This window comes from Cavia porcellus, unplaced genomic scaffold (assembly GCF_034190915.1).
Source record: "Cavia porcellus strain 051 isolate PalLab524CR breed Dunkin Hartley unplaced genomic scaffold, mCavPor4.1 scaffold_9, whole genome shotgun sequence".
NCBI classification, from domain to species: domain Eukaryota; kingdom Metazoa; phylum Chordata; class Mammalia; order Rodentia; family Caviidae; genus Cavia; species Cavia porcellus.
Window position 1 is genome coordinate 59,489,853 of NW_026947492.1, and position 25,943 is coordinate 59,515,795.

The 25,943-nt window shown below is 44.1% G+C and overlaps 1 protein-coding gene across 1 annotated transcript; it reads left to right on the plus strand.

Annotated features, from left to right (window-relative positions):
- The first annotated feature begins 5,377 nt into the window (after positions 1-5,377).
- LOC100718533 (2-acylglycerol O-acyltransferase 2-like) lies at positions 5,378-21,752 on the plus strand. Its single transcript, XM_003461483.2, has 6 exons — positions 5,378-5,483; positions 12,680-12,858; positions 18,542-18,746; positions 19,023-19,197; positions 19,805-20,004; positions 21,307-21,752. Exons 1-6 carry the CDS (start codon positions 5,393-5,395, stop codon positions 21,459-21,461), a joined length of 1,005 nt encoding a protein of 334 aa, XP_003461531.1. The 5' UTR covers positions 5,378-5,392; the 3' UTR covers positions 21,462-21,752.
- Positions 21,753-25,943: the final 4,191 nt, after the last annotated feature.

Consider the following 25,943-nt stretch of genomic DNA (forward strand, 5'->3'; position numbering starts at 1 on the left):
TGTGTTTCTTTTGTTGTTCTGTTTTGGTTTTGGTATCTGCTATGTGTCAAACACCATTCTAGGGAATGGAGACGGTAAATAAGGTGGGCAAGATCATAAGGGCACTCAAAGAATTTTGTAGGCAATGTTGGGGTAGAAGATGGTGCAACAAGAAATATACAAGTAAAAAATGAGTGAGATAACTCTAGCGCAGAGTGAATGATACATAAGGGGTGCAGAGTGATGAAAAAGAACTAAGAAACCTCACATTAGAAAAGATTTGTAGGTAATAAGTAACATGCACTGCAGGGGCCAATCAGACCCAGGCCTTTCCCTGTGAGTCAGTGCCATTTGTGGACTGCAGTGAGTAGATGACCATGATTCACCACGAAGCAAGTCCTCCCTGTGAACCAGCACCATGCATGAGCTGCTACCATTGGGGGACAGCCAGACCCAATAATAAATGGTTTCTTTAATAAATGGTGCTTTAATAAAAATTGGCTCTAGATGGCAAAAACTAGAACTAGACCTATGCCTATCACCATGTACTAAATTAAAGTCTAGATGGATCAAATATCTAAACATTAAAACAGAAATAGTAAATCTGTTGGAAGACAAAATAGGTAAAAATCTTGAAGACATAGGGGTAGGTAGAGAATTCATAAACAAGAATCAAACCACACGTGAAACCCTTCCCAGAATCAATAACTGGGATCTTGTCTTATTAAAATATTTCTACATGTCAAAAGAAATCTCCAGCATAGTGCAAAGAAAATTCACATCCTGGGGTAAAATCTTAGTGAGCTATCCCTCAGACAAAGGAATTATGTCTACAACATGTAAAGAATTAAAAAAAAATCAGACTCCCAAAATTCAAAGACCCAGTCCAAACGTGTGCATCTGAGATGAACACACAGTTCTCAGATGAAGAAATAGAAAGGCAAATAAATACATGAAAAAACATTCATTATCATTAGTCACTAGAGAAATGCAAATTAAAACCACACTGAGATTCCATCTTGCTCCAGAAAGAATGGTCAGGATAAAGAAGTCTACCAACAACAAATGCTGGAGAGGCTGTGGGAAGAAAGGAACTCTCCTGCACTGTTGGTGTGAGTAAAGACTGGTGCATCCACTGTGGAGGTCAGTCTGGAGATTCCTCAAAAAGCTGTGATTGAAAGTCCCATTTGACCCAGCTATTCCACTTATGGGCATATTCCCAGAAGAACTAAAAACATCATACCACAGTGATATATGTACATCTATGATTACAGCAGCACATTAATACCATATAGTCTCCCTAGTATAGGAAATGGTAAGAGTATAAAAGATTTTATGGCAGTCATAGTTTCCAATTATATTGCTTTGAAGTCTTATAAATGTTTTCATTCATTGGTTGGAATGGTTTTATTCTGTTTTGATTGATTCTATTATGTGTGATGGTATGAACAGCTACTTTGAAAAAAACAAGATATTATGGCATCCATTGTTGATTTACTATCATCCTGCTTTGAGGAACTACCATAATTTTGTTCTTCTGTTTCCATTGGTTCTATCCTGTTCTGTTTTATGAGATTTTAATTTATGTGATAGTATTAACAGATTTTTTAAGGAAAATGAGATATTATAGTAGCCATTGTTCATTTTATGTTATTTGGTTCTGAATTGCCTGTAATTCATTTATTCTCTTGAATGGTTTTATACTATTTGGTTATGCTTGATATTATGGTATGTGAAGGTATGGTTAACTATTTCAAAGAAAAGAAATACTATGGTGGTAGCTACTGTTAATATCGGGTTGTCTGGTTTTGAAGTGCTGTGTTGCTTGCATTGTTCTGTTCTGATTTGCTTTGTTCTGTTCTCTTTTGTTTTATTCTCTTTAAAATAAAAAATAAACAACTAAAAATTGAGCAAGATAATTCTAGAGCAGAGTGAATGATACATTAGGGGAGCAGCACGATGAAAAAGAACTAAGAAACCTCACATTGGAAAAGATGTGCAGGGAACAAGTGCCATGCGCAGGCCATCACCAGTGTGGGACAACCAGACCCAAGCCTTTCTCTGTGAGTCAGTGCCATTTGTGGGCTGCAGGAGTAGAGGACAAGGATTCACCAAGAAGCAAGCCCTCCCCGAGAACCAGCACCATGTGCACGCTGCTGCTGGCTTGGGGACAGCCAGACGCCAGCCCTTTCCAGTACATGGCCTGGCAAACAAGAAGAGCCAAGCCCTGCCACCATGCCCCTGAAGCAACCAGCTGATCCAGAGAACATGGGCTGTGATGACAGCAATTGAAGTGAAATGCAATTTGATGCTTGTGATGCTTTGGTGTTTCATTGACCTTGCAGGCCTCGGGTCAGTGGTCTGATCATCTATTCAGAGGATAGGGGTACACAGTGTGACATCTAGGGAGGATCTCCTTCAGAGGGTGGTATCCATTGTTAATTCCCTATTACCTTGTTTTGAAGTCCTGTATCATTTTCATTGTTATGTTGGATTGGATTGTGTTCTGTCTTGTTTTGTTTGATTTTGTGATATCTGATGGCATGAACAGCTATTTCAATGAGAGCAAGATATATTGTGGTAGCCATTTTGGACTTTACTGTTGTCTTGCTTTGAAGTTCTTTGTTACATTCATTGTTTTGTTTTTGTTGGTTCTATTCTATTTTGTTCTGTTTGATTTTTACTATGTCTGAGGGTATCTGCAGCTAGTTTGGGGACAGCAAGAGCATTATGGGAACTATTGTTGAGTTCATATTGCTTTGAAGTCCTGTGTAACTGGGTTTGCTTTGATTGGTTTTGTTTTATTTTGTTTTCCTTGGTTTCATCCTCTTGAAAAACCAAACAAAAACAACAAATTCTTCTCTGGAACAAAATGGATAAATGGTAGCATATCTGCACCATGAAATACTACACTGAGAGGAGAACAAATGCACTAGAGATCCATGTGATGTGGATGACTCTCAAAAGCAAATAAGACACTCTCAAAATAGTAGGTACTATATGACTCACTTTTTATAAAGTTTAAAAACAAACGAGGGTGGCGATAAACTGCAGAGAGGCTCTGAAACTGGTGGCAGTGTGAGGAGAACTGGTGATGTTCTGCTCCTTGATCAGAGAGGTGGCAGCATGAGTGTGTTCACTCTTTAAAATGCATGACTCCTTGCATTCATGATTTTTCTGAATATATAATGCTATGATCTCAATAACTGTCTCCCCAAAGGTCTGAATATTAAAGACTTTGTCCCCAAGCTGATGACATAGAGGGTGATATAACTTTTAAGAGATAAGGCTCAGGAGGAAGGCTTTAGGTCTTGACACCATTGTCTTGAAGGGGAATGTGTAACCTCAGCCCCTTCCTCTTTACTTCTTTTGCTTTCTGGCCATGAGGTGAAGGATTTTTCTCTCCTCCATGGTCCTACCATGATATTTTCCCTTGTCACAGGTCCAAAAGCAATGGAGTCAAACATGAAGTGGGATAAGCTAATTACCTCAAGTATTTTGTTGTAGTGATGGGAAACTAACTAACACACTTAATGCACCTCAGATCAAAGTTTATATTTAGAAGGATTGATTTAGAAGAACCATCATAACATGTTGAATGATTGATGTGGATGGAGAGTAACAGAAACAATCTAGTGTGGCTGATTTGGGCACAAGCAACTGCAGCAATGGAGTTGCCCTTTCCTGGATGAAAAAGGGTAGAAGAAGAACTGGTATGGGCAATGGAAGAAATCAGATTTAATTGTCAGTGTGCTGTGATGGAGGTAGTAGTCACCCAGATATGGAGAAGGGGGCAAGGAGAAGTCAGAGGTGGATGCTTATTCAGAAGTCCTTGCCTTGTAACTAGTATAATGAAATTAAATGAGTCTCAAAGAGAATGAATGTGAAGAGCACAGAGAAGGCCCAAGAACTGGGTGTGGGAAAGCTTAACCATTTAATGAGGTAAAGATGAAGAACCACAAAGAAGACCATGAAGGACTAGCCAAAGAGCTAGGAAGAAACCCAGGAGAATGTTGGTTCCATGGGCCAAATGGTTTTCAGGTAAAGGGAACAATGAACCATGTCTACTAGGTCACGATGAGGTCTGATTACTGACCCAGGCAACCAGGAGGCCATTGGCAATCTCATCAAAGGTGGTTTTGTGGAATATCATACAGGTGGTTTGAATGAAGCTGTGTGCTGTGCAACACGCCACTACACTGATAAAACAACAATGTAACCGAGATCCAGAATATGCAGCACTTCCATTGCAGCGTACTTCCTGATTTTTGTTTTATTAATAATCAATGTCACACAAATTACTAACACTGTTAGAGTATTCTGGCATAATAGAGAAGTAAAAGTACAAAATAAATAGGTTTACTGATTGTGGATGTGGGAAGAAGCACATAACCCATGTCAACTGAGCTGTGTTCTTCAACCAGATACAGAAAGGCACAGACCTCTATGATCTCTGATTGAAATGGCACATAGGGCAGATATTGATGTGTGAGGAACCAACTGGAATTCTCTGGGCATGTAAACAGGAAGGGAGCTGTAATTAGAGATGAAAAAGAAGCAGGAAGTGGCAAGTGTTCCAACTTTGGTCTTCAGTCATGTTAGGCCATGTCATAACTGTACAGTAGTTTCTACTAGGGCAAGAACCCTTCAAATACCTTTGTTAAAGTAAGAATCCTCTGGGTTAGGGCAGCGGCATAAGTGCCTGCCTTGCAGGCAGTCGTGAGTTCAATCCCTGGTACTGATAAAAAAGAAAAAGACAAAAAAAAGATATAAAAAAAAGTAAGAATCCTCTGATTTCCATCAGGAGGTTGGAGTTGTTTGGAAGCCCATGTCTCAGAGAGCTTCTGTTTTCATTTTTCATCTGTCAAAACAGTACCATACGTACAGAACATACCAGTGTGGAGTAGGAGTGGACAGATGGGAAGTGATCTGGGAAAACAATGAGCACAGAAAGCCCTTCTAAGAATTCTTCTGGGCAATGAGCAAAGAAGTGGGTAGCAGGTGGAGGAGATGGGCTTGGAGACTTCTAGATGGAAGCTATTGTGGTATATTCCTGGAGAGGAACAATGGACGTAGGAGAGAAGAAACAAGCTAAAGATAGGTAACTGAGCAGAAGACACTGTACCATGCCTGGGGAAGCACCTGCCAAATTGCATGAAGAGCAAATTAAGTGACCCCTGCAGATAAGTCCTTAGGATGGAGGCTGATAAGGGCTGGACTGCTCCTTGTTGTGCCTTTTTCAGTCAGGCCCCAGGGCATGGACTCAAAGGTTTCTTGTAGGAAACCAGGCTCTGCCTGGGCAGGACAAGGACTTGTCACTACTGGGTGGGGCCAGGTAGCATAAGGCCCTATCCTTAAAAGGCTCACACAGCCTGCAGCTCAGCAGAGCCCTCACAGCCTGAGTTTGGCCAGCATGGTGGAGTTTGCGCCTCTGTTGGTGCCTTGGGAGCGCAGGCTGCAGACTCTTGCAGTCCTACAGTGGATCTTCTCCTTTTTGGTCCTGGGTAAGGCCGGCTGGGAAGACTGGACATATAGGTTTTCTGGGTGGGGCAGAACAGCCACAAGTGCACACAGCGCATTGATAGTGACGACCCTGTAGAGGCTTTGCTATGCTGAGAGTCCAGACCTGCAGAGCCAGCTTAGTTCTGCCTGCAGCCTTTGATGGTGGGTAGGATCACCTATGGCTTTGTGCAGAGTTGGGATTTCCTCAGCTGTGCTTCATGCTCCTCCTTGGTCTGGGAGGAGACCCTGCTACAGTCTGTTTCTGGGTGAGTGAGCTTCTGGTGATGCTGGGAACTGCTCCTCAGGCTACTGGCACAGGATGGGTTTTCATTTTCAGTCTCAGAAAGGGACAAGCTGGGAAGGGAAGAGGGGAACAAGGAGCAGACTCTGGTGATCTCTCCTTCCTCATCTGCAGAATTGAATAAGGAAGCTGCCCTCCTGGGGCATTTTGAGTGAGCTGAGGACAGATGCTGCCTTTGCCCAGCACAGATTTGGTGAAGCCCTGGGCTGGCCTCATGCAGGAGGGTGTGTTATCCCTCTGTCACTCCACTGCGGAAGGGAATTTTTTCAGGGTGAACTTGGGACAGTGGGTTGAGAAGGAGTGACTGGGAATGTAGGAGAGTCTTACTTTCCTCTTCTGCCACCAGACAGGAGAAATTTCTACCCACAGTGCTGGGGCTCAGTTTGTGCACAAGTTCTACCATCCTTGTTAAGATGTTGACATACCATGCACACATTGGTCAGTAGATCTCTATTAGAACTTCCTCAAAGTTTTGTAGCTAAAGATTCATCCCTGCCAAGCAGGCCTTCTGTGTCCCTACTATCTCTTCTAACTGATCTAATTGATCTGCATCTCCACCCTAAGGGATGTGAATTATTTTGCTTTCTATATTATTATATTGTTTTTGTTTTTGCTTTTTGAGGCAGGGTCTCTTAGCCCAGATTAGCCCTAAACTCTGCAATCCTCTAGCCTCAGCTCCCAGGGCTGAAAATATAGGCATGCACCACCACACCTGCTGAAACATTTAAATAAAGGTAGTTTATCTCCATGTTGCAGATGAATGGAGATGAATTCCTTAAAGGTTCAGGCTGCAGATTAGAATCCTGGGCTTCTACTCTCAGCAAAGGAGGAAAAGCTGAGGAGGCAGAGAGAGGGAGGAGAGGAGGCAGGGGTGTTGGGTGGAGGTATAGACTGTGAAGGCAGCAGGGAGAGGGAGACCTAAGCCCAGTCAAGTCAAAGTGCAGTGGGGCCCACAAGCAGGTGGGATGTGACCAAGGGATCTACGGGGTTGTGGTGCATAGTGCTAAGGCTACCTCCTGTGACCTTGGAGGACAGGACTATGTCTGACTGCCTGTGCCCAAACCCGCAGTGCAAGCCTATGGCACCAGCCTGCCCTCACTATTCAGAAGGCTGGGAAAGTCAGGAACAACCCCAAAAGTCACAGAAGAGCTAGGTGTGGAGAACTGGATGGAGGGCAGCTGAGGAAAAGGGTCTGGGCCCATTTGTGCTAAGACTAGAGCTTCCCTCATCCCTTGTCCTTGTGCTGAGAGCAAAGGGGAGCCTCCTGAATGCAGCAACAGGGTTGAAGCTCTGTGTTAAAGGTCCTTATGCCTGCCTCACAGGTGTCTGCTGTATTTGGAGTGTGGGAGAACAGAGACAGGCAGTACTCAGTCTAGATCATGGGTCACCAAGGTAGGGCTCATAGGTCACTACTTTTGTCTAGCCCAAGTCTAAGATGGCTTTTCACATTCTTAAAAGCATTATACTTTAAATGGCTGTGAAGTACCTAACTATGCAATATCCTTCAATTTAAGCTGCGAGATCTAAAATGTTTTTAAGGACAACTTCTGGTATAGGGGCTGGAAGTGAGGAGGTGGAAGGATCCCAAAAGATTCAAAAGTTATTTAGAGGCTACGAATCCTTGGGCACCAGCAGCAGGTGTTGGTGGAGAGGAAGATGAAGGGCAGGTGGGTGCTGGGTCCCATTCACGCTTGGTGGGCTGCCCTCACCAAATTCAGGCACTTGGGGGAAGGCCTGGGGATGTGAGGAGAAGAGGCTTGCTGTGTGACCTTAGCCAATCGTTTCCTCCCTCTTTGGGCCCCTAACATGGGCTTTAAATATTTCCCCCTCAGGTCTGTCAGGAGTACGTGATAGCAGGTGTCTGCTTCCTTAAATTCCCGAAACACCCACTCAGGGTTTGCCTGCTGCCCGCAATTTGGGTGAGCCCAGGGTCGGAGTGGCCTGGGCACAGTGTCACACGTGTGTCTTCTGGTCAACAGTAAATACCCTCTGTTTCTTTGTAACTATATTTTTTTTCTGAATGCAAAAGTAATGTATACTATAACACATTCAAACACAGTGTGTGACCTTAAAATAAGGCTTCCTACCATCTCACCTTCCAGATATCATTAACCAGGTGCCATTAACAATTTTAACTCTGTAGAGCTGGTTTTCTTCAACTGAGACCCATCCACAGACTTTGAGTTTTGACCAGGGGGAGAAAGTCTTAGGTTGGGTCATTATTTTTTGCATTTAAATATATGTTTTTACATTAAATATATGTGTAAAATTTTATCATTTCACATTTTATTTTAAACAGAAAAAATTTAAAAATAACAATAAAAGATAGTTTTAAAACAGGCTAGTAGAAGAATAACAATAATAAACACCTTGCATACTGTTATATTTTCAGTATTTTTTTTTCAGTATTTCTTGAGAGTACACAATACAGGCATGAAATATGTTCTAGCAAATTACAACACAAAACTTTCCCCTGAATGAACCAAGAGAAACCAGCTGTACAATTATCTTAATCATCTTGCATTTATATATAATTTTTTCTTTTCCCTCCCTTCCTTTGCCTTTATTCCATCACCACTTTTCTTTTCTTGAATAGTTTCCTCCCAATTCACAATATCTATTACACATCTTGGATCTTGTTTACTTTTTCAGATCTCACAGTAGTGAGTCAATATGAGGTTTAAACATATGCGTGGATCTGTTATATTTTACTTATGAGCATGGTTTCAAGTTGTGTCCATTTACTTATAAAAGTCTCAAGCTTATCTTTCTTTATGACTGGGCAATACTTCATTTTATTTTTTTAAAAAACATCTTTTTAATCCATCCCTCAGTTGATGGACATTTAGGTTTTAGCCAAGATTTAGGGATTATAAATTGTACTGCTATAAACATGGGTACACATATATTGCTGTAGTGTGATGTTTTTAATTCTTCTAGAAAGATTCACAGAAGAATAGCTGGGTTGAATGGGACCTGTAATTCTAGTTTTTTGTCTTGTTTTGTTTTGTTTTTGATGCCAGAAATTGAACTCAGGACCTTGCGCTTGCCAAGCAGACACTACTAAAATCCTACCTTTCTAGGAAATCTCCACACTGATTTCCACGGTGGTTGTACCAGTCTACATTCCCACCAACAGTGGAGAAGGGTTCTTTTTTCCCCCTGTTACAAATGCCCTGTTGGCATTTGTAATTGGTTGATTTCTTGAGTTTCTTCTTTCTGGAGTTAGAATTTGATTGTTTTAAGTTGCATCTCTTGAATGACTATTGATGTTGAACATTCTTTCATATATCTATCTGCCATTTCTATGTCATCTGAGAAGTGCGTATTCATGTCAGACACTCGTTTTTGAATTGGTTCTTTGAATATTGGGGACCGGATGTGTGTGTGTGTGTGTGTGTGTGTGTGTGTGTGTGTGTGTGTGTTAGAGATAGAGTCTTGTTATGAAGATAAGAGTGTCCTTGAGCTCACATTGTAGCCCAGGCTGGTCTCAAGCTTGCAGTGATCCTCCTGCCTCAGCCTCCTGCGTGCTGGGATTACAGGCGTGCACCACCATGCCTGGCTGGGGCTTGATTTTTTTAGTTCTCAGTATGTTCTAGGTCATTTTCTGAAGGACCACTGGCTATAATTTTTTCCTACTCTGTGGGTTGTCTTTTCACACTTTTCTCCATTCAGCATTGTCTTTTCACATTGTGGGTGATTTCTTTTGTTGTCCAAATCTTTTTATTTTCTCTAACAAAACCATTTTAATTCAGGGAGAAAAAATAGATGAAGAAGAAGAAGAAGAAGAAGAAGAAGAAAGCTAAGACAAAATTTCAAAACAGTTTATTCAAGGGAAAAAGCTTTTTGATACGGTGAGATCTCACTTGTTAGTTCTTAGTTGCATTTCCCATGGGTCTGGGTTTTGTTCACGGAGTCTCTGCTTACACTTATGTCTCCAACATTTCTACCTATTTTCTCTTTCAGTAGATTTAGTGTTTCTGTTTTGGATCTTTGATCCATTTAGACTTTTATTTAGTGCATCGTGATAGACATGGATCTACTTTTAGTCTACAGCATGTGGAAAACCAGTTTTTCCAGCAGAGTATGTTTTTTTCAGTGAACACATTTGGTTCTTTCATCAAAGATAAGGTGGTTTCGTGTGTTTGTAGTTTTCTACATCTTGTATTCTATTCCACTAACCCTCAGGTCTTCTTTTTTTTGCAAATACCATGCTGATTTCTATTATAGTAGCTTTTCAATATAATTTCAGACCAGACATTTTGATGCCTTCTGACTTGCTCTTCTTGCCCAGAATTGCTTTTGTTATTCTAGGTGTCTTTGTTTGCATATGAAATTTAGGAATGTTCTATCTAGCTCTATGATGTTTTGATCAGGAGTGAATTAAATCTGTATAACAGTTTTGGGAGTAGAGCTCTTCTCCCTATGTTGGTCTTTCCTGTCCATGAGCAAGGGACATCTTTCCATTTTCTAATATCTTCTTCCATCTCCTTTTTCAGTGTACTATAGTTTTCAATGTATAGACAATTTATTTCTTTTGTTAGAATGACTCCTCAGTGTTTCAATTCTTTGGATGCTATTGTAAAGGACATTAATTATACTTAATTTCAAAAAATGAACAAAAGTTAAGCCTCTCTGCCTTCTATCCTTGCTTGCTGGCATCCCATCAGCTTCCTCCAGATCAGCGAGGTCCTTCCCTCCCCTGTGCGTGTGTGAATGTCCTGTTTCATGTACATTTCAGTTCCACTCTTCTGCAAATTTCTCTTTGAAAATATTCATTATAAAATATTTAAGAAAACAAAAATGTAAACAACACCTGACCTGCTTTGGCTCCTCACTGTTCTCCACCCCTCGGAAAAAGTCAAGGCCTTTGGGATGATAGAGGCTGGGTTAGCACAGGACAAGAGCTGCAGGCTGGAAAGAAGGCTGGCTGCATGGAGGAGGGGATTGGGGAATGCAGACTTCCAATTGCCTTGCCTTCCTGTTTCTCAAGAGTCACCCATTTCAGCATTGGTATGGGAAGCCTCTCTCTATTTCACTAGTGAAAGGCTGAGAAATGTTTGCAAACAAGGACAAACATGCAAGCAGCCACAATGTCAATCAGGGGCTAACTGGATAAACAAAAAGTGGTATATACCTACTGTGGAGTATTATTCAGCCTCAAAAAGAAGTTGTGACACTTGCTGCAAAGACAAACTGAAGACATGCAGAGTAAAGCAAGACATTCTAAAGAGACAAATGCTCCCCGGGATGGTGGTGCAAGCCTGTGAGCCCAGCACTTGGCAGGCTGCGGCAGGAGGATCAGCACAGGGTAAAGGCCAGTGTGGACTACATAGTGAGAGCCTGTTTCAAAAACAAAACAAAACAATACAAATAATTCATAGTCCCACTTATACGCGGTCAAGGATTATGGTAACTTATAGAGAGAATAGAATGGTGGTTTCGAGAGGTAGGAGGAAGAGGGGAATGAAGAGTTTCTATTTAATGAGGACAAAGTTTCTCTTTGGGATACCTACAAATGTTCTGGTGGTAACAGTGATGATGGTTGCACAAATTATAAATGTTCTTAATGTCACTGAAGATGTTAAGATGTTAAATTTATTTCATAAATATTTTACCAGAATGAACAATTTTAAACAAAACAAAAACTAAATGCCCCAAGTGCAACCGTGGAAAGTTTCTTTGGTCCTGGTCCACACGGATTACCAGCACCTGGCACTTTGTAGGTGCTCCATGCAGAGCAACTGTTTGGGGGCCCCAGCCTACCTCTGCTGATTCTGAACCTGCACTACCATTCAGACCAGCTGCAAAGTTGCTTCTTCAAGGAAGGCTGCCAGTTCTCTAATTCCAAGTGGACCACCAGAAGCTGGCCTTCTTTAGGAGTATGAGGATGGGTAGTGGGAGTGCACCTCAGAGATAAAGTACTTGCCTTGCATGCCTGAGTCCCACAGTTCAATCCCCAGCATGGGACTGGAATAAACATGAAGTGGAAAAATGCATGGAGTGAATGGTGTGGGGACAGTGATATTCTCTGGGATTCATACTCTATTGGCATCAGATTAGGGATGGCCCACATGTCACTTGACCCTGAAATCAAACAGGATTAGCTGTGGCAAGGATCAGAAAGGATTTCCTTGCTGGGGCTGGGCCTGTCCCTGCTACACATAGGCAGGCAAGGGCTGACCTCAGCTTGCCTTCTTCCTTCACTAGGAAAGGGCACTGGAGGCAAAGAAAGGAGCTTGGTGGCCTAAAGGTTCTGAGCAGGTGCATGTGGCCAGAGGTTTGGGTGTAGAATCAGGAGAGGGAACAAGAGCAGGAGCGGACAGGGTGAGCCATGGGGAGTCCATGCCAGCTGAGCTGCTCTGGTTGTGCTGTGAGGCTATGGAGAAGCCATGGAGGGCTTTAGTAGAAAAGGGAACCCAGCCACACTTATCTTTAGTAGAATGAGGCAGAGAGTGGACACACAGGAACAGGGCAGAAAAGGGTCTCTCTTTCTGAGTCCTCAAAGATAGGAAGTAGAAGAGTTAATCCAATCAAGGCCCCCAGTACTGAGCAGCTGGCAAATGCAGACTGCCTGAGTGGAAGAGGACCTGTGAAGGAGTGACAGGTGGAGTCAGGCAGCCAGGTACTGGATGTGGTGGGGTGGGAGCATGATTTTGGAGTCCACCTGGGCTCAACCCATGCACCAGAGTGGCCCTGGGTTGGCTGTGCTCCCTCTCAGCACTCACAACTACTTCATGGAAGATGCATGGAAAAAACTGGGCTTCTTGCTGGGGTCAAGGACTGGACAGAATGGTGCTGCCAGGTCAGGCCTCATGGCAGAGACATTCTGGTCTGGGGAGTGTCCCTGTCTTCTTCATAGACCTGGGATCCCTGATGCTCTGCTTCTGTCTCCAGGCCTGATCTGCATCGGGGTCTTCGTGGGCCTCCTGTTCACTAGGTTCTGGCTCTTGACTGTACTGTACGCCTTCTGGTGGTCCCTGGACCGAGACAAGCCACGGCAGGGGGGCAGGCGTGTAGAGTTCTTCAGGCGCTGGGTCATATGGAAGTACATGAAGGACTATTTCCCAGTCTCGGTGAGTACTGAGCTAGTTTGAGGTGGGCAGAGGGGACCCGGACCTCCACCTCTCTGTGGGACAAGTGGCCCTGTAAAGAGTGAGCAGAGCACCAGGCTGGGAGACAGGAGCCTGTGCTTCCCCCATAATGTGGCTGGGGTGGGTAGGGTCCAGCTTGTCTCTGGCCATGGTTTCAGAGCTACTGGAATATGGGGCCAATGAGAGGAGTTTTTTTGTTGTTGTTCCGAGGATCAAACTCACAACCTCACGCTTACTAGGCAGGCACTTATGCCCCTGTACTAAATCCCTCCCAGCGAGTGAGAGGATTTGAATGAGCTCTGTGGGATTCATCATGTCCAAAGCATGAACTATGAAAGCACAAATCCATCAGCAGCCCAGGTTTGGGTTACAGATAATATAGGCCTTCAGAGACTATTTACATCCTCAGATGAGAAGGCTGAGATGCAGAGAGGAACACAGGTGAGGCCAGTGTCACATAGCAAGTTGGCTGGCAAACACTGAAGTCTGCATTAGCACGTCTAAGGGAGGAGGCAATGGAGACATCAGAGTTTTTGAGTTCTGTCCTGTCCCTCCCTCTTAATACCGTGTATCCATGAGCAAGGCCTTGTCCAGTTCTGAGCCTAAGGCTCCCTTTGGATCCAATTTGCAGACATGTCCTCCTACTGTGAGTGCCCTCAGATTTCTGGGTGTCTGGCCTATTGGAACCCCAGGCTCTGGACTTGAAGACTGGTTCTGAATGGATCAGAGCCCTAGATTTGACTGAGCAGACTCTTCCAATGAGTCCAGACATACCAAATCCTGATTTAATCTAGGCAGCAAAAGATTTGTTTGCCAGAAGGGATAGGATAGGAAGATCCTGGAGACACAAGAGAGGCCAGGCAGGCACAGCTGGCTCTCCTTTGGAAACAGAACAGAGGAAATGTGACCTCTGGAACCAGACACACTAGATTCTGATCTCAGGTCTGCCATATAGCACCTGTGTGACCTTGGGTGAGTTGCAGAGTCTGTCTGAGCCTGTTTTGTCACCTGTAAAATGGAAATGTTGCCAGACACTTCCGGGGTAGCATTTATGCAGTTGAGACAAAGAAGGCAAAGCACTGGCCAGTCCTCAAGACACTGGTTCAGTATTATTTCACTGAGTCAATGGGACTCTGAGGAACTCTGGGCATGGCTATGGTGGGAGGGGTCTCTGGGAGCCTGGTGCCTTCTCCTCTGCCTGGCTTCTCTCAGCCTGTCCACAAACCCAGCTCTTCCTGCCTCTCCAGGAATTAGGTCTCCAGTTGGGGAGAGAGTGGAGGAAATGGGTTCATAGAGGTTAAACAACTGCCTGAATCCCAGGCACTTTGCATCAAAATCAGGTATCTTGTCTGGGTTCCTTGTACAGGTCCTAGGCCCTCACAAGGCCTGGAAAGATCTGGGTGCCAGCTGTAGCCTCTATAGCTTTGTGAGTTGGGTCTCCAGGGCGAAGGCCAAGAGGGAAGGCCCAGATAAGAGAGTGGACTGGCTGAGATTGATTATCCATCATGGGTTCATGCAGGTCATAGGTGTCGAAGGGCAGATCACCTGAACTAACACGGGAGTCTTGTTATAACCTAAGGCCCCCTAACTATCGCGCCGAAGTCTGTTCTGTATAAGTGCCACCTGCTGCTTTCCCTCCCCTTCTCCCTTCCCATCTAACTAGGTTAAGTTTTAACTTCCCAAAAGGCCATAAAACAAAGGCCTGAGGTAATAGCTCCTGACAACCCCCTTCTCTAACTGGCAGTCGGTCACAAATTGTGTTAATTACATTAGGTTGTAATAGCTTCATTTATAGCATAGCAATACCTGTGTGTTCCTTTCCCTCTGGGCAAAGGATTGATATGTTAATCAATGATCTCCTCTGTAAAGAATTGTAAAATCTTACCTAATTGATATGTTAACCATTGTTGCCCTCTACAAATAACAGTTATAGTGCTAAAGTAAGGTAACTAAGGTTGTTAATTGCTGTTAGACTTCTCTATTCTTTGCTAAGAAAAACAAGATTTCTTCTTATCTAAACTTACTGGTATGCAGGGAGACTTGCAATTGCTGTTTCTGCTTTGTAGTGCGTCACACCCCCATCCCCTTCCTTACATTGTGTGACCAGCAGCTGTTTTGTGGATTTACACGATAAAAGACCTGACTTTTAGCTGTGAGGGGCAATCTCCAAATTGGCTCCTGGAGGCTGTGTCACCAGGCCTGGAAATAAAGCCTTTGCTTCCCAAATTTTAATTTCTTGCTTCCTTGAATTTCATACCAGGGTCCGAGTTATCACAGTCTCTCTTGGGGGCAGTTTTCCTCACCCTTCAAATGTGCTTCCTCTGCAGAGCCCACTCCTGGGATCCTGTCAGCAAAGACAAGTCAGGACTTGCTGGATCCCAAGAGCAGTCAGGAGTGTGTCATGAGCAGAATCCCGTCCTTACCCCTGGACCTCTGAGCTTTGAGATCATGAACTCTCTTCCCTGCTTCACATCTCTCCAGGCTGGTGCTCCCCCACTTCTGTGCTGGGACTATCAGGCTTCCCCTGAGAAAGTATAGCCTGAGTGCAAAAGGACATTTTTATCTGCAGGGCTAATGGAAGGGATGCTGAGGAGGTGGCATTGGCCTTTCTGTTCCCTCTCCAACCCTTGAAGAAGTTTCTTAACCTCTGCACTGCTGACAATGGCAGGACATTAGAGTTGCTTTTGCAGAAATTAGTTGCACAGGTTTTCAGGTTTGTTCTACACCTCTTGGAACACCTCTGCCAAACATGGTCAGTACCACGGAGCGGCTAGTAGAGGGCAAAGGCTGTTTACGTTGGTTGGCCCCCACCTGAGCTGGGCACTGCAGGGCTGGGCTCTGGCCCAGACTTCCTAGGACACTTTCCCTCCCATTTGTACACCTTTACAGCATAGCCATGCAGTGCCCTTGGACTCAGCATAAGGTCAGTGACCTTAGCTCTGTTGAGCTCCCCTTCCACTCCCTGTCCCTTGCATGCAGTGCAGTCCTCCCATGATAGTTTCTGAACTTTTATTACTTCTCACTGTGACTTTAGGAAATAGCTTCTAAGAATGGAATTCCAAGCCAAATTAGGAAACTGCTACTGAGATGCTGCCCATCAATTTCCTAAAGAGCTAATGGTAGTGTCAGGCTAGGCTTTGAGTGAAGAAAGCTGTTCCTACTCCAGGCCAAAGGTGGCCCAAGAACTGGGAGTCCCTAGCTGCAGAGGTTTCATCATCCAGCACAAATACTGTCCACACAGGCTGAGACCTTGAGATGGGGTGGGGGCTGAGTTCTGTGACCAGGTCTATGACCAAGAGTCAGGAAATGCTGCCCTCAACATGCTAGTCATGGTCACAGCCAGACGTGGGGCAGGACAGGAACTGTTCCCCAACCTCCCTGCCACTGCACCTCCCTGTCCTCCTCCTGGGGGCTCTGTCGGCCTTGGTACCACTGACATTTGCAACTGGTTAACTCTTTTTGTGGGGACTGTCTTCAACTCTAGTGTCCATTCACTCCAAGCACCATCATCTTCTCTTCAGTTGTTGCAACCAAAATTACCTGCAGATACTATTAAATTACCTGCTGATACTACTAAATGTCCCCAGCAGGGGGCAGAAGGTAATGAACTTGCCATAATTGAAAACCAGTGCTCTCGATTGCCCCGTCTGGGGCTTAAACTTTCCATTTTGACTCCTCTTCCTTCTTCTCTATTCTTTTTGTGTGTGTGTGTTTTTGAGACAGGGTCTCGCTATGCACTTCAGTCTGGCCTTGAGCTCACTTTGTAGCCCAGACTTGTCTTGAACTTGCAATGATCCTCCTGCCTCAGCCTCCCAAGTGCTGGGACTACAGGCATGAGCCACCATGCCGGCTCTTTGTTTTTTGTATTTTTGAACAGAGTCTTACTGTGCAGTTCAGGTTGGTCTTGAGCTTACTTTGTTGCTCAGGCTGACCCTGAACTGGCAAGGATCCTCCTGCCTCAGCCTCCCAAGTGCTGGCAGTAGAATTGTGCATCACCATGCCCAGCGCACATTCTCTTCTACTCTTGGGCCCTGACATCAGTCATTTTTTTTCTGGACTCTGCTGCTTCCAAAATGCTCACTGCAGTCTTCCCAGGAGCAGAACCTATTTCTTAATGCAGCTGAAAACCTCACCTGCTTCTTGTTTCCCCTCACTGTTCCAGTGTCCTGGTCATGAGCCATGTCCCTGTACCGGTGCTCACTGCTAAACCCCACCCCCTTGCCTACAGCGATGCCCACAGAGAGCAGACTGTGTGGGTTACATAAACATGGAGCCTGGTCACCTGGATTCATACCCAGGCTCCGCCTCTTCACTGCTGTGTGACCTGGAGAAACTTTGCTGTGTGTCTCAGTTTCTTCCATCTGTGACCTGGGGTAGTGATATCAACACTTCCCTCCCAGGGTGCTGAGGAGGAAGCAAATCGGTGTATTCCAGGTGGCACTGAGCAGGTGGGAAATGCCTCCCACACTGTGTCCCGTTTCCACTTCTTAGGATCTGGCACAGGCTGTACGTCTACAATTCTGTAGTACCTTCAGTTGCAGAACATACAGTGGGTTATGGACCATGAAGCAAAATAAACTAAAGAGGATCACCAGGTGCAGCTTGATTCAGAAGGTGTAGGCCTAGGGGAAAAGGTGCCGTTGAGGGTTGAGGGAATGTGTGTAGGTGTCTGAGGGAGTCTGTTGAATGACTACATGGCTGTAGCAAGGTGAGAGGGTGGGCAGGCCTGAGAACTTTGATAAAAAGTAGGGAAGGCTGAAGGGTTCAGCCTGTAAGAGAGGTACTGCCAGGGAATGGGAGAACACGGAAGGCTTTCCATCCAACCTTTTGTCATGGGAGGAGGAGACAGGGAAGGAGCCCAGTCCCTGCTTATGCACTCGGGAAACACACAGTCCCATGCCAAGGCCAGCACTAGACCTACTGAGTCAGGTGCTACTTGCTGGACATTTTTAATTTGCCAAGTGACCTAGGAGCCCAACAGGACCCGAGGCAGCCAAAGACAGCTACAAAGGTAGCAACCACCTTCTCCCAGCAGAGGGCCTGAGGCCCTGGACCTCACATGTTTCACTGGAAAGTTCCAGACCCAGCCCTGAGGCCCAGGTGGTGTCCTTGGTCTGGGCAAAGGCTTCTGACTCTTGTGCTTTCTTTGTGCTCAGCAAGAGGGCACAAACTCAGATCCTAGAGTCCTGTGTACTTAACTCCTTTGTGTACCAGTATGCTTAGCGGTGAAATGGGGCTAACAGACCAGCTGGCTCCCTGGAGCCATGGTGAGTGATAAGCCCACAGTGTGGGTGCTCTGTGTGTCCTGAGTGCAGCAGGCACTGGAGCATTCCAGTCATCCCAACAGTGGGAGAGGGCACAGGGCACCTGTGGCGAGATGGGGCTGCACACACAAGGCAGAGGTCTGCATGGTGCTGTGGCCTAAGCAGGCACTCATCGAGGAGAAGCCTGAGATGAGAGGGAAAAACTTTGCCCAAAGCCAGTGCCAAACCTGTAACACAGCCAGCACCATGGTGTGACTGTCTGCATAAGAAACCAGGGCAGGGACAGGAAGATGAAGACCCTGAGGCTCACACAGCATAGTATCTTATCCAGTGCTCTGGGTGGCTGAGTCAGGAAGAGCACACAGGCTCTGGTTTGTTTCACCAGTTTGCTGTCCCTGCAGCTGATCAAGACTGCTGAGCTGGACCCCTCCCGGAACTACATTGCTGGCTTCCACCCCCATGGAGTCTTGGCGGTTGGAGCCTTCCTCAACCTGTGCACTGAGAGCACAGGCTTCTCCTTGCTCTTCCCTGGCATCTGCCCGCATCTGATGACGCTGAACTTGTGTTTCCGTATGCCCTTCTTCCGAGATTACATCATGACCGCGGGTGAGTCTCCCTAACTAGGGAAGCTCAGGAAGGTGAGGCTGGTGGCATGAGTGGCAGGGCATCTTGGGGGGGAGGTTTCCAACAGTTCCATAGTTGGAAAGCATATGAAGGAGGCCAGATCCAAAGAACTCCCTGCAGCACTGTGCTGGCAGGACTCTTGCCTGAAGTGGGGTCCTCTGGAGGGACCTGGGTCTCTTATGCTACTGGTGGTTTCTTACTTGGATCACCCCTTGCCTCACAGTCTTGCTCTCTCATCACACATTCTTCTCCCCGCAGGGTTGGTCTCCGCAGACAAGGAGAGTGCCACTCACATTCTGACCAGGAAGGGCAATGGGAACCTGCTGGGCATCATCATTGGGGGAGCTAGGGAGATACTGGATGCCAGGCCTGGATCCTATAGGCTGGTACTGCGGAAACGCAAGGGCTTCATCAAGCTTGCCCTGACCCATGGGTATGGGACCTCAGGGACAGCATTTGGGGTTCAGTTTGAGGTTGGCAAGGATTATATTTTGGTAAGAAAAGAGCAAAGACCATCAGAGATTCTAATGTGGCTGGGAGACTCTTGGTCCATTCACAATGAAGATTATATTTTAGTTTTTCATACCCAAAAGCCTCAAGAAATTTCCATGAGGGAGTCTCAGAGATCAATGGGACTCATGAGAAGTAGATGTTTTCCTCAAAACTGGCACAAGAGCTGAGACTAACAGGATCTGGAAAAATGAGTTTGGTAACATTTGGGAGAGATGTTACCCTGCTTTGGATTGAAGCATATTTGAGAAACATGAGCCAGCTAGTATGGGAGAGATTTTTCTGGGAGACACATTCAGGTGTTTTATCCCAGGGAGTATTGTCTACAGCACTCTGGGGTGCTGTCATGATTCAAGTAGGAAGTTGTAGGCTGAAAGGACACACCATTTCAGGGAGGGGGTTGTGCCAGGTCTGGTAGCTGATCCAGGTGCTTGATTCCAGCCTTTTGCTCCCACTCCTGGTCACTGCGTCCCTGTGGGAAGCTGAGTGATCTTGTAGTTTATGCCATCTCTTGTTCCCCCTGTATGTAGGGCAGCCCTGGTGCCAATCTTCTCCTTCGGGGAGAATGACCTATTTCACCAGGTTCAGAACTTTCCTGGCTCCTGGTTGCGCCGTGTCCAGAATCAACTGCAGAACACTGTGGGCTTCAGCTTCCCACTTTTCTTTGGCCGTGGTATCTTCCAGTCAAGCTTTGGTTTGATGCCCTACAGTCATCCTATCACCACCATAGGTAAGCCAAGACCAAGGCCAGGAGGTGCAGGACACAGAAAGAACCATAGTCACTACTGATTGCTGAGACCCTGGAATGGGCCAGGGACCACACCTGGCCTAGGTGCAGCTGCTCAGTCTATCCTAATAACCTTTGAAACAGGATTTCATTCATTATTTTTCCATTATTTTTATTACTTTCTTCACAAATATTTCATTGATGGTGAACTGAGGCTCAGAGAATTATGTAGCTTTCAAATGATCAGATTCCTTTTGAATAACAAAGTTCAAGTTTGAATCAGGATCTGACTTGCTATTATGCCAGAGAAGGAAGATTAAATCTGAACCAGTGGACCTAATGAGGCATATTTGGAGAAACCAGATACCAGGAAAGCATTGTAACCATATAATCCTTGTGTGCAAATTAGAAATTCACAGGTTCTGAATTAAAGCCTGAGACAACTTCCTGTGCTAAATGAATCTGAGTTTATATTCATAAAGTTATACCCATCTTTTTCATTAATTAATTTTTATTAATTTGGCTCCTTTTTTGGTTTCTTGCTGGATTCCAATGAAGGTTCTCTGACAAATTTTTCATAGAAAAGGAGTATTTGTCTCATCTCCACCCATGCATTTATTTATTAGTTGATCACAAATTTGGGAATCCCCTACATCATGATGTTCTCTGAATCACGTGACCATACTTCCATGAATTTTAATCCTGCTGCTGCCTCCAGTCATGTTTCAAGAATGAACTTAGGAGCCGCCTTCCTAGCCAGGCAGAGCAAGAGGAAGGTTACATCTTTTTGACTCCCCAGTGTGAAGGGTTGGGGTCTGCAGGTCAAGATGCAGGAGAGTAGGGGAAGAAGAGCTAATCTGGGCTCTGAGTCTCCTGCATCCTAGAAATAGAGAGACTGCCAATGGTGGACCCCCAGAATCAGAGAACCTGGAGGCCAGGAGAACACCTGCAGGGTTTAAAGCCTGCTATAGCTTCTTGCTTATGTGACCTGAAACAAGGCACTTATCTTCTCTGACCCACATTGCCTCACCAGTCTAGCAGGAATAGTGACAGGTTTTGTTCCCATAGGATTTTAAGAGAGAACACATGTTAAGCACACAGCATACTGCCTGACACACTGAAAGCTGGCCATTGATAAATCAATCAGAAACTTGGGGTTGCCCCACTACCTCAGGATCTATCACTTGAAATTAGGGTGAGAAGGGATAGCAGTAAGAACACTTTCCTGCAGAATGGCCTGCTCTAAGGGCTCCTGTGACCCCTGTGGCTCCCCTGTGGACCCCTGCTCACCTCTGTGCCTTGCAGTGGGGAAGCCCATCGAGGTACAGAAGACCCTGCAGCCTACAGAAGAGGAGGTGAACCGGTTACACCAGCACTACATGGAGGAGCTGTGCAACCTTTTTGAGGCCCATAAACTCAAGTTCAACATTCCTGCTGACCAACACTTGGAGTTCTGCTGAGTGCTTCCAGCCAGAGAAAAGGTTACCACAAAGGTCAGGACCAGTTCTTCAGGCCCAGCAGATGGAGCCCAAACTTGTGCCAATGTAACCACTACTGTCGACATGGATGAGAACTCCAGACTTTGCCAGCTTGGTTTTCACTCTTGCATCAAAGGAGACTGCAAGTTTCCCCCAGTGAAATGTCAAAGGACTGAAAAGGGATGTCTTGTGAGACCTCTCTCTTCTGTTGTCATGTCACTCCAAGAGTATAAAAAGCATAAAAGCAGAAAAAGAGAGCAATGACATTTTTCTTGTTTTACCCCCGAGTGATAACACAAAGGAAACCACCAACCAGTCCCCTTGATGCTCCCTCATCCAGCACCCTGAATGTCCCTTCCTCCTCAAATTGGAAAGTGAGGGAGTAGCCAGTAATTCTTGCACTACCCTGTTCACCTTCGTGTTTCTGGGTCCTCTGAGCTCTGAAGGGGATGTGACTCTGGTCAGACTTCATTCTCCCCCACCTCATTTTACCAAGGTTACTGAGATGAAGTCAGAGTCTCAGTTCTGACATCACATAAGCATGAGGGGACGTATTACTCATTTTTGGTGACTTCAGCACCAGGTCTAGGCACAACTGGAAGGCTCTGTAAATGCTAGTTCAATGAATGAAAGGATTCAGGTTTAATTCCCTTCTTTCTTACACACCTCGCAAGGTGACTGGCAGAAATATGAGCTCTGACCTCTAGCCTGGCACTATGATCATGAGTCATCTTCCCCAGGGATGGATCAGACTCACCTGAAGAGATCATATTGATATGTTCCTTCTTGATGCATCACCCCAAGATTTAGGCCAGCACAGAGAAAGAGAAACAAGTGTGAGATGTGTATGAGGAGCATGACACTCTGATAAGAAGAGTTCTGGATTGCTGAGTCAGGAACATGTGTGCGTCGTGAAGGAGGAGGCTGGCTGCTTACCGTACCCTCCTTTTGTCTTGATCACTTATTTCATTGCTGGGACAAAATACCTGATACCCACAACTTCAAGGAAGAAAAGTTTATTTTGGCTCAGAGTTTGCAAAGGTTTCAGTCTATAGTTAGCAGGCTCCAAAGCAAGACAGAGGCATGACTCAGTGGACAGGAAGCAAAATGAGTCGATGGAAGAGCCAGGACATAAATTCTAGCTGTGCTCCCAGTGACCCACCTGTAACATGCAGACCCCACCTGATAAGAGCCAATCAGCTATAACACCTATAATCCAACTACCTTGCAAAAGCTTCACCTATGAATTCATGAGGCTCTTGGAGGACTTCTCCAGGTTAGAAACCATTAATACTCCTTAGTTTTGTACAGGTTGTGCCTACAACATGGGAGAGGAGCATTTGGAGAAGTATTGATTTGGGTTCAGATGTTGCCTTCACTTATTTTCAGTGACCCTAAGCAAGTCATATTGCCTTTACCTCATAAGTATTATAGCGATCCTTCAAAGTATAGTGAGCTGGTCTGGAGTCACTCCATGTACTTCATGGAATGCTACACAGAGTATGTAAATTAGGAGTTGGGTGACATGGATGCCCAATGTCTCCTGGAGGTACCTGTTGTTGTGCCACTGGTCAATGCATTATAAGGGTCCCGGGAGGAGCAGGAAGAAAGAACAGCAGAGTTCTGAGAAGGAAGCAATGACTTTCTGTCCAAGAGAAGTTTAGAGGAAGTGGCCATGGGCAGATCTTTGAAAGAAGGTCAAAGGTAGCAAACAAAATGAGTAGTGCCCCACAGTAGTTATCTACTGCTATGTCGTCACCTCTTTTTCTAAAATAAATTTTATTTAAAGAAAGACAAAACAGAAAATGGGCAGAAATATTACATATTTTCAAAGAAAATAAAAAATAGTAATAAATCACTAGATGATGTATACATATTGTCCCCCCACAAATAATTGTTCAAGATAAAAAGTGGAACATAGAAATGGCAATTCAACCAGGAAGACTGCAAACAGTTCTGTTCAACTATCCAACAAAAACTAAGTAATATGGCTATCAATCCTATACACTTAGAGTTGTACACATTTATCCATATCTTCATTTATGTTGAGACCAAACAAAACATAGCAGATTAAAATCATTCTGCACAAAGATTAAGAGTATTGCTGGATTTCACATCATGACACTCTGGAATCAGCACTGGGTACTGCAGTGCCCCTTTGTTTCCTTCGAAGTATTTGTTCATTTCATCATGTGTCATAAGATCAGTTCTCATAAACTGTTTATAGGTTTTACGCATGCATGAGTCTTAACATGTATTTCTATCCTTTCTATATTAGAGGGAGAAACAGAACAAAGCAGGACAGAACTAAACATATTCCTATAGACACATAAAACTAAAAAGACATATAAAACTGCTATATAAGAAGTTCTACCATGGTCTGTGCTGTCTCTTGTTATCATCAACAGAATTCGCTATATCATCAGATAAAGTATAATTGAATATATCAGTACATAACAGGATTAATAGAAATACAACTTTGTAGATAGTGTAGAGCTACAAAAACAGGTAATAATCAAAGCAGAATGGGTATTGTAGTGAATCGTTGTCATTTTCAGTATAATTGTCTATACTCTCTAACTTGATACCATCAACTAACAGTTTTGAATAAAATGTGTCAATAATAAGCAGCAATCAAACAAATCAGATTTAACTAAGATCAGTCATGATACAACAGTATAAGTCATACAAGGATTCAGATTAAGTTAATAGGAAGATGATCACTGTGCTATATCCTTATATCTTCAAGACAGCTCTCTGTGCCTCCAGACCCAGTGCTTTTATACAAACTGGGATGGAACAAGTTCCATCCAAGCAGAGTGGTGCAAGTAATAAGAGTTTTAATTTCTGATACACTATTAGCAATATCTTCTGCTACTTTTAAAATACTATTCCTCCCTTTCACTCCATAGGATGTACTGTGTATTTTTGGGTCTCCCCAACACTCTCAGTTTTTTATTGGGGGGGGGGGCAACCTGTTATTTACCTAAGTGTTTCCAAACATTCTCACTCCTAGACTTGATTTCTAGTTGTATTTCTTTACTTATTAAAGCCTATCTTTTCAACCTATTCATAAATACTGGTCCAGTTACCCTGATTACTCTCTAGTTCCCTGTCACACTGAGTTCTGTTTTCTCATATTTGATTTTGGTCCATAGACCCTTCTTCAGATTAATTATATTTCCTATAAAGAGCATCTCAGTGGACCCTACCTCTTGATCCACTCTGCCTGTGATTCTCTCTTTCTTCCCTTAACTTAGTGTATCTAGGCCATCTATATTAGAAATTATATCCAACTTTCTCTGCCTCATTTTTGTTATGCTCTTGTTCTGTCATTAATTGTCTGTCTTCTTCATTTCACTTTTTGCTCCATTCATTGGGGCCTCTCTGCAACTATTCCTGAAATCCTGGTGCTTTTCTCTCTCTTTAGAATGTTCTGTAGTATTCTCTGTAGAGTTGGATTGGTGGTTGCAAATTCCCCCAGTTTCTCTTTATCTTGAAAGCATCTTTTTCTCCATTAATTTCTAGGGACAGTTGTACAGGATACATCAATCTGGGCTGGAGGTTATTTTCTTTCAAGGCTTGGATTACTTCACCACACTGTTATTGATTTGATGGTTTGTGCGGAGAAGTCTGCCATAATTCTGATGGATTTTCCTTGTCAGTGATCTGTTTCTTGTCTCTGACAGCTTTTAATATTCTGTTCTTATATTGGATTTCTGGGGTCTTGATTATTACATGCCTGGGTGTAGTTCTGTTTTGGTTGTAGGTGGCTGGAATTCTGTATGCCTCATACATCTGAGTACCTTTTCCTTTTCCTATGTTTGGGAAGTTTTCCTTAATTATTTCTGTGAATAGCCTTTTTTTTCTTTTTTTTAAAATTTTATTCAAGGAGAAAAGAAAAAAAAAGCAGAGAAAGGGTACAAGTTATACAGATTTACAGAAAAAAATGAACAGTAGGAAATCACTAGTTAATGGATTACATATTGTCATCTTAGAAATAATTGTTCAAGTCACAGAATTAAAGCTTGTAAAGTGGACATTCCAACAATGATACTGCAAACAGTTCTGTTCAATGATCCAATAAAACTCTGTGATATCATTTTCTATCTTATACACTTAAATATACATGCAGTTATATAGTTTAGAGCACTTTCTTTTCCTCTCTTTTGTACAATGACTATTACACATTTTGGGTTTCATTGCTCCCACAGTTCTTATTACTTTTTTGGAAGAGAGTAAAACCAAATGTGACATAACAGAACAGAATCGGTCAAGTCAAAAGGGTGGACATAATAGATAATGTAAAAACATAATACAAGGTGATCAACAATGGTTACCATAATGCCTCCCGCTATCTCTAATAGAATTGCCTATATCATTAGTTATAATAAAATTGAACAAAACAGTAAAGAACAAAACCGACAAAACCAAAACATTGGAGACGTTGTAGGTCTTCAAAAG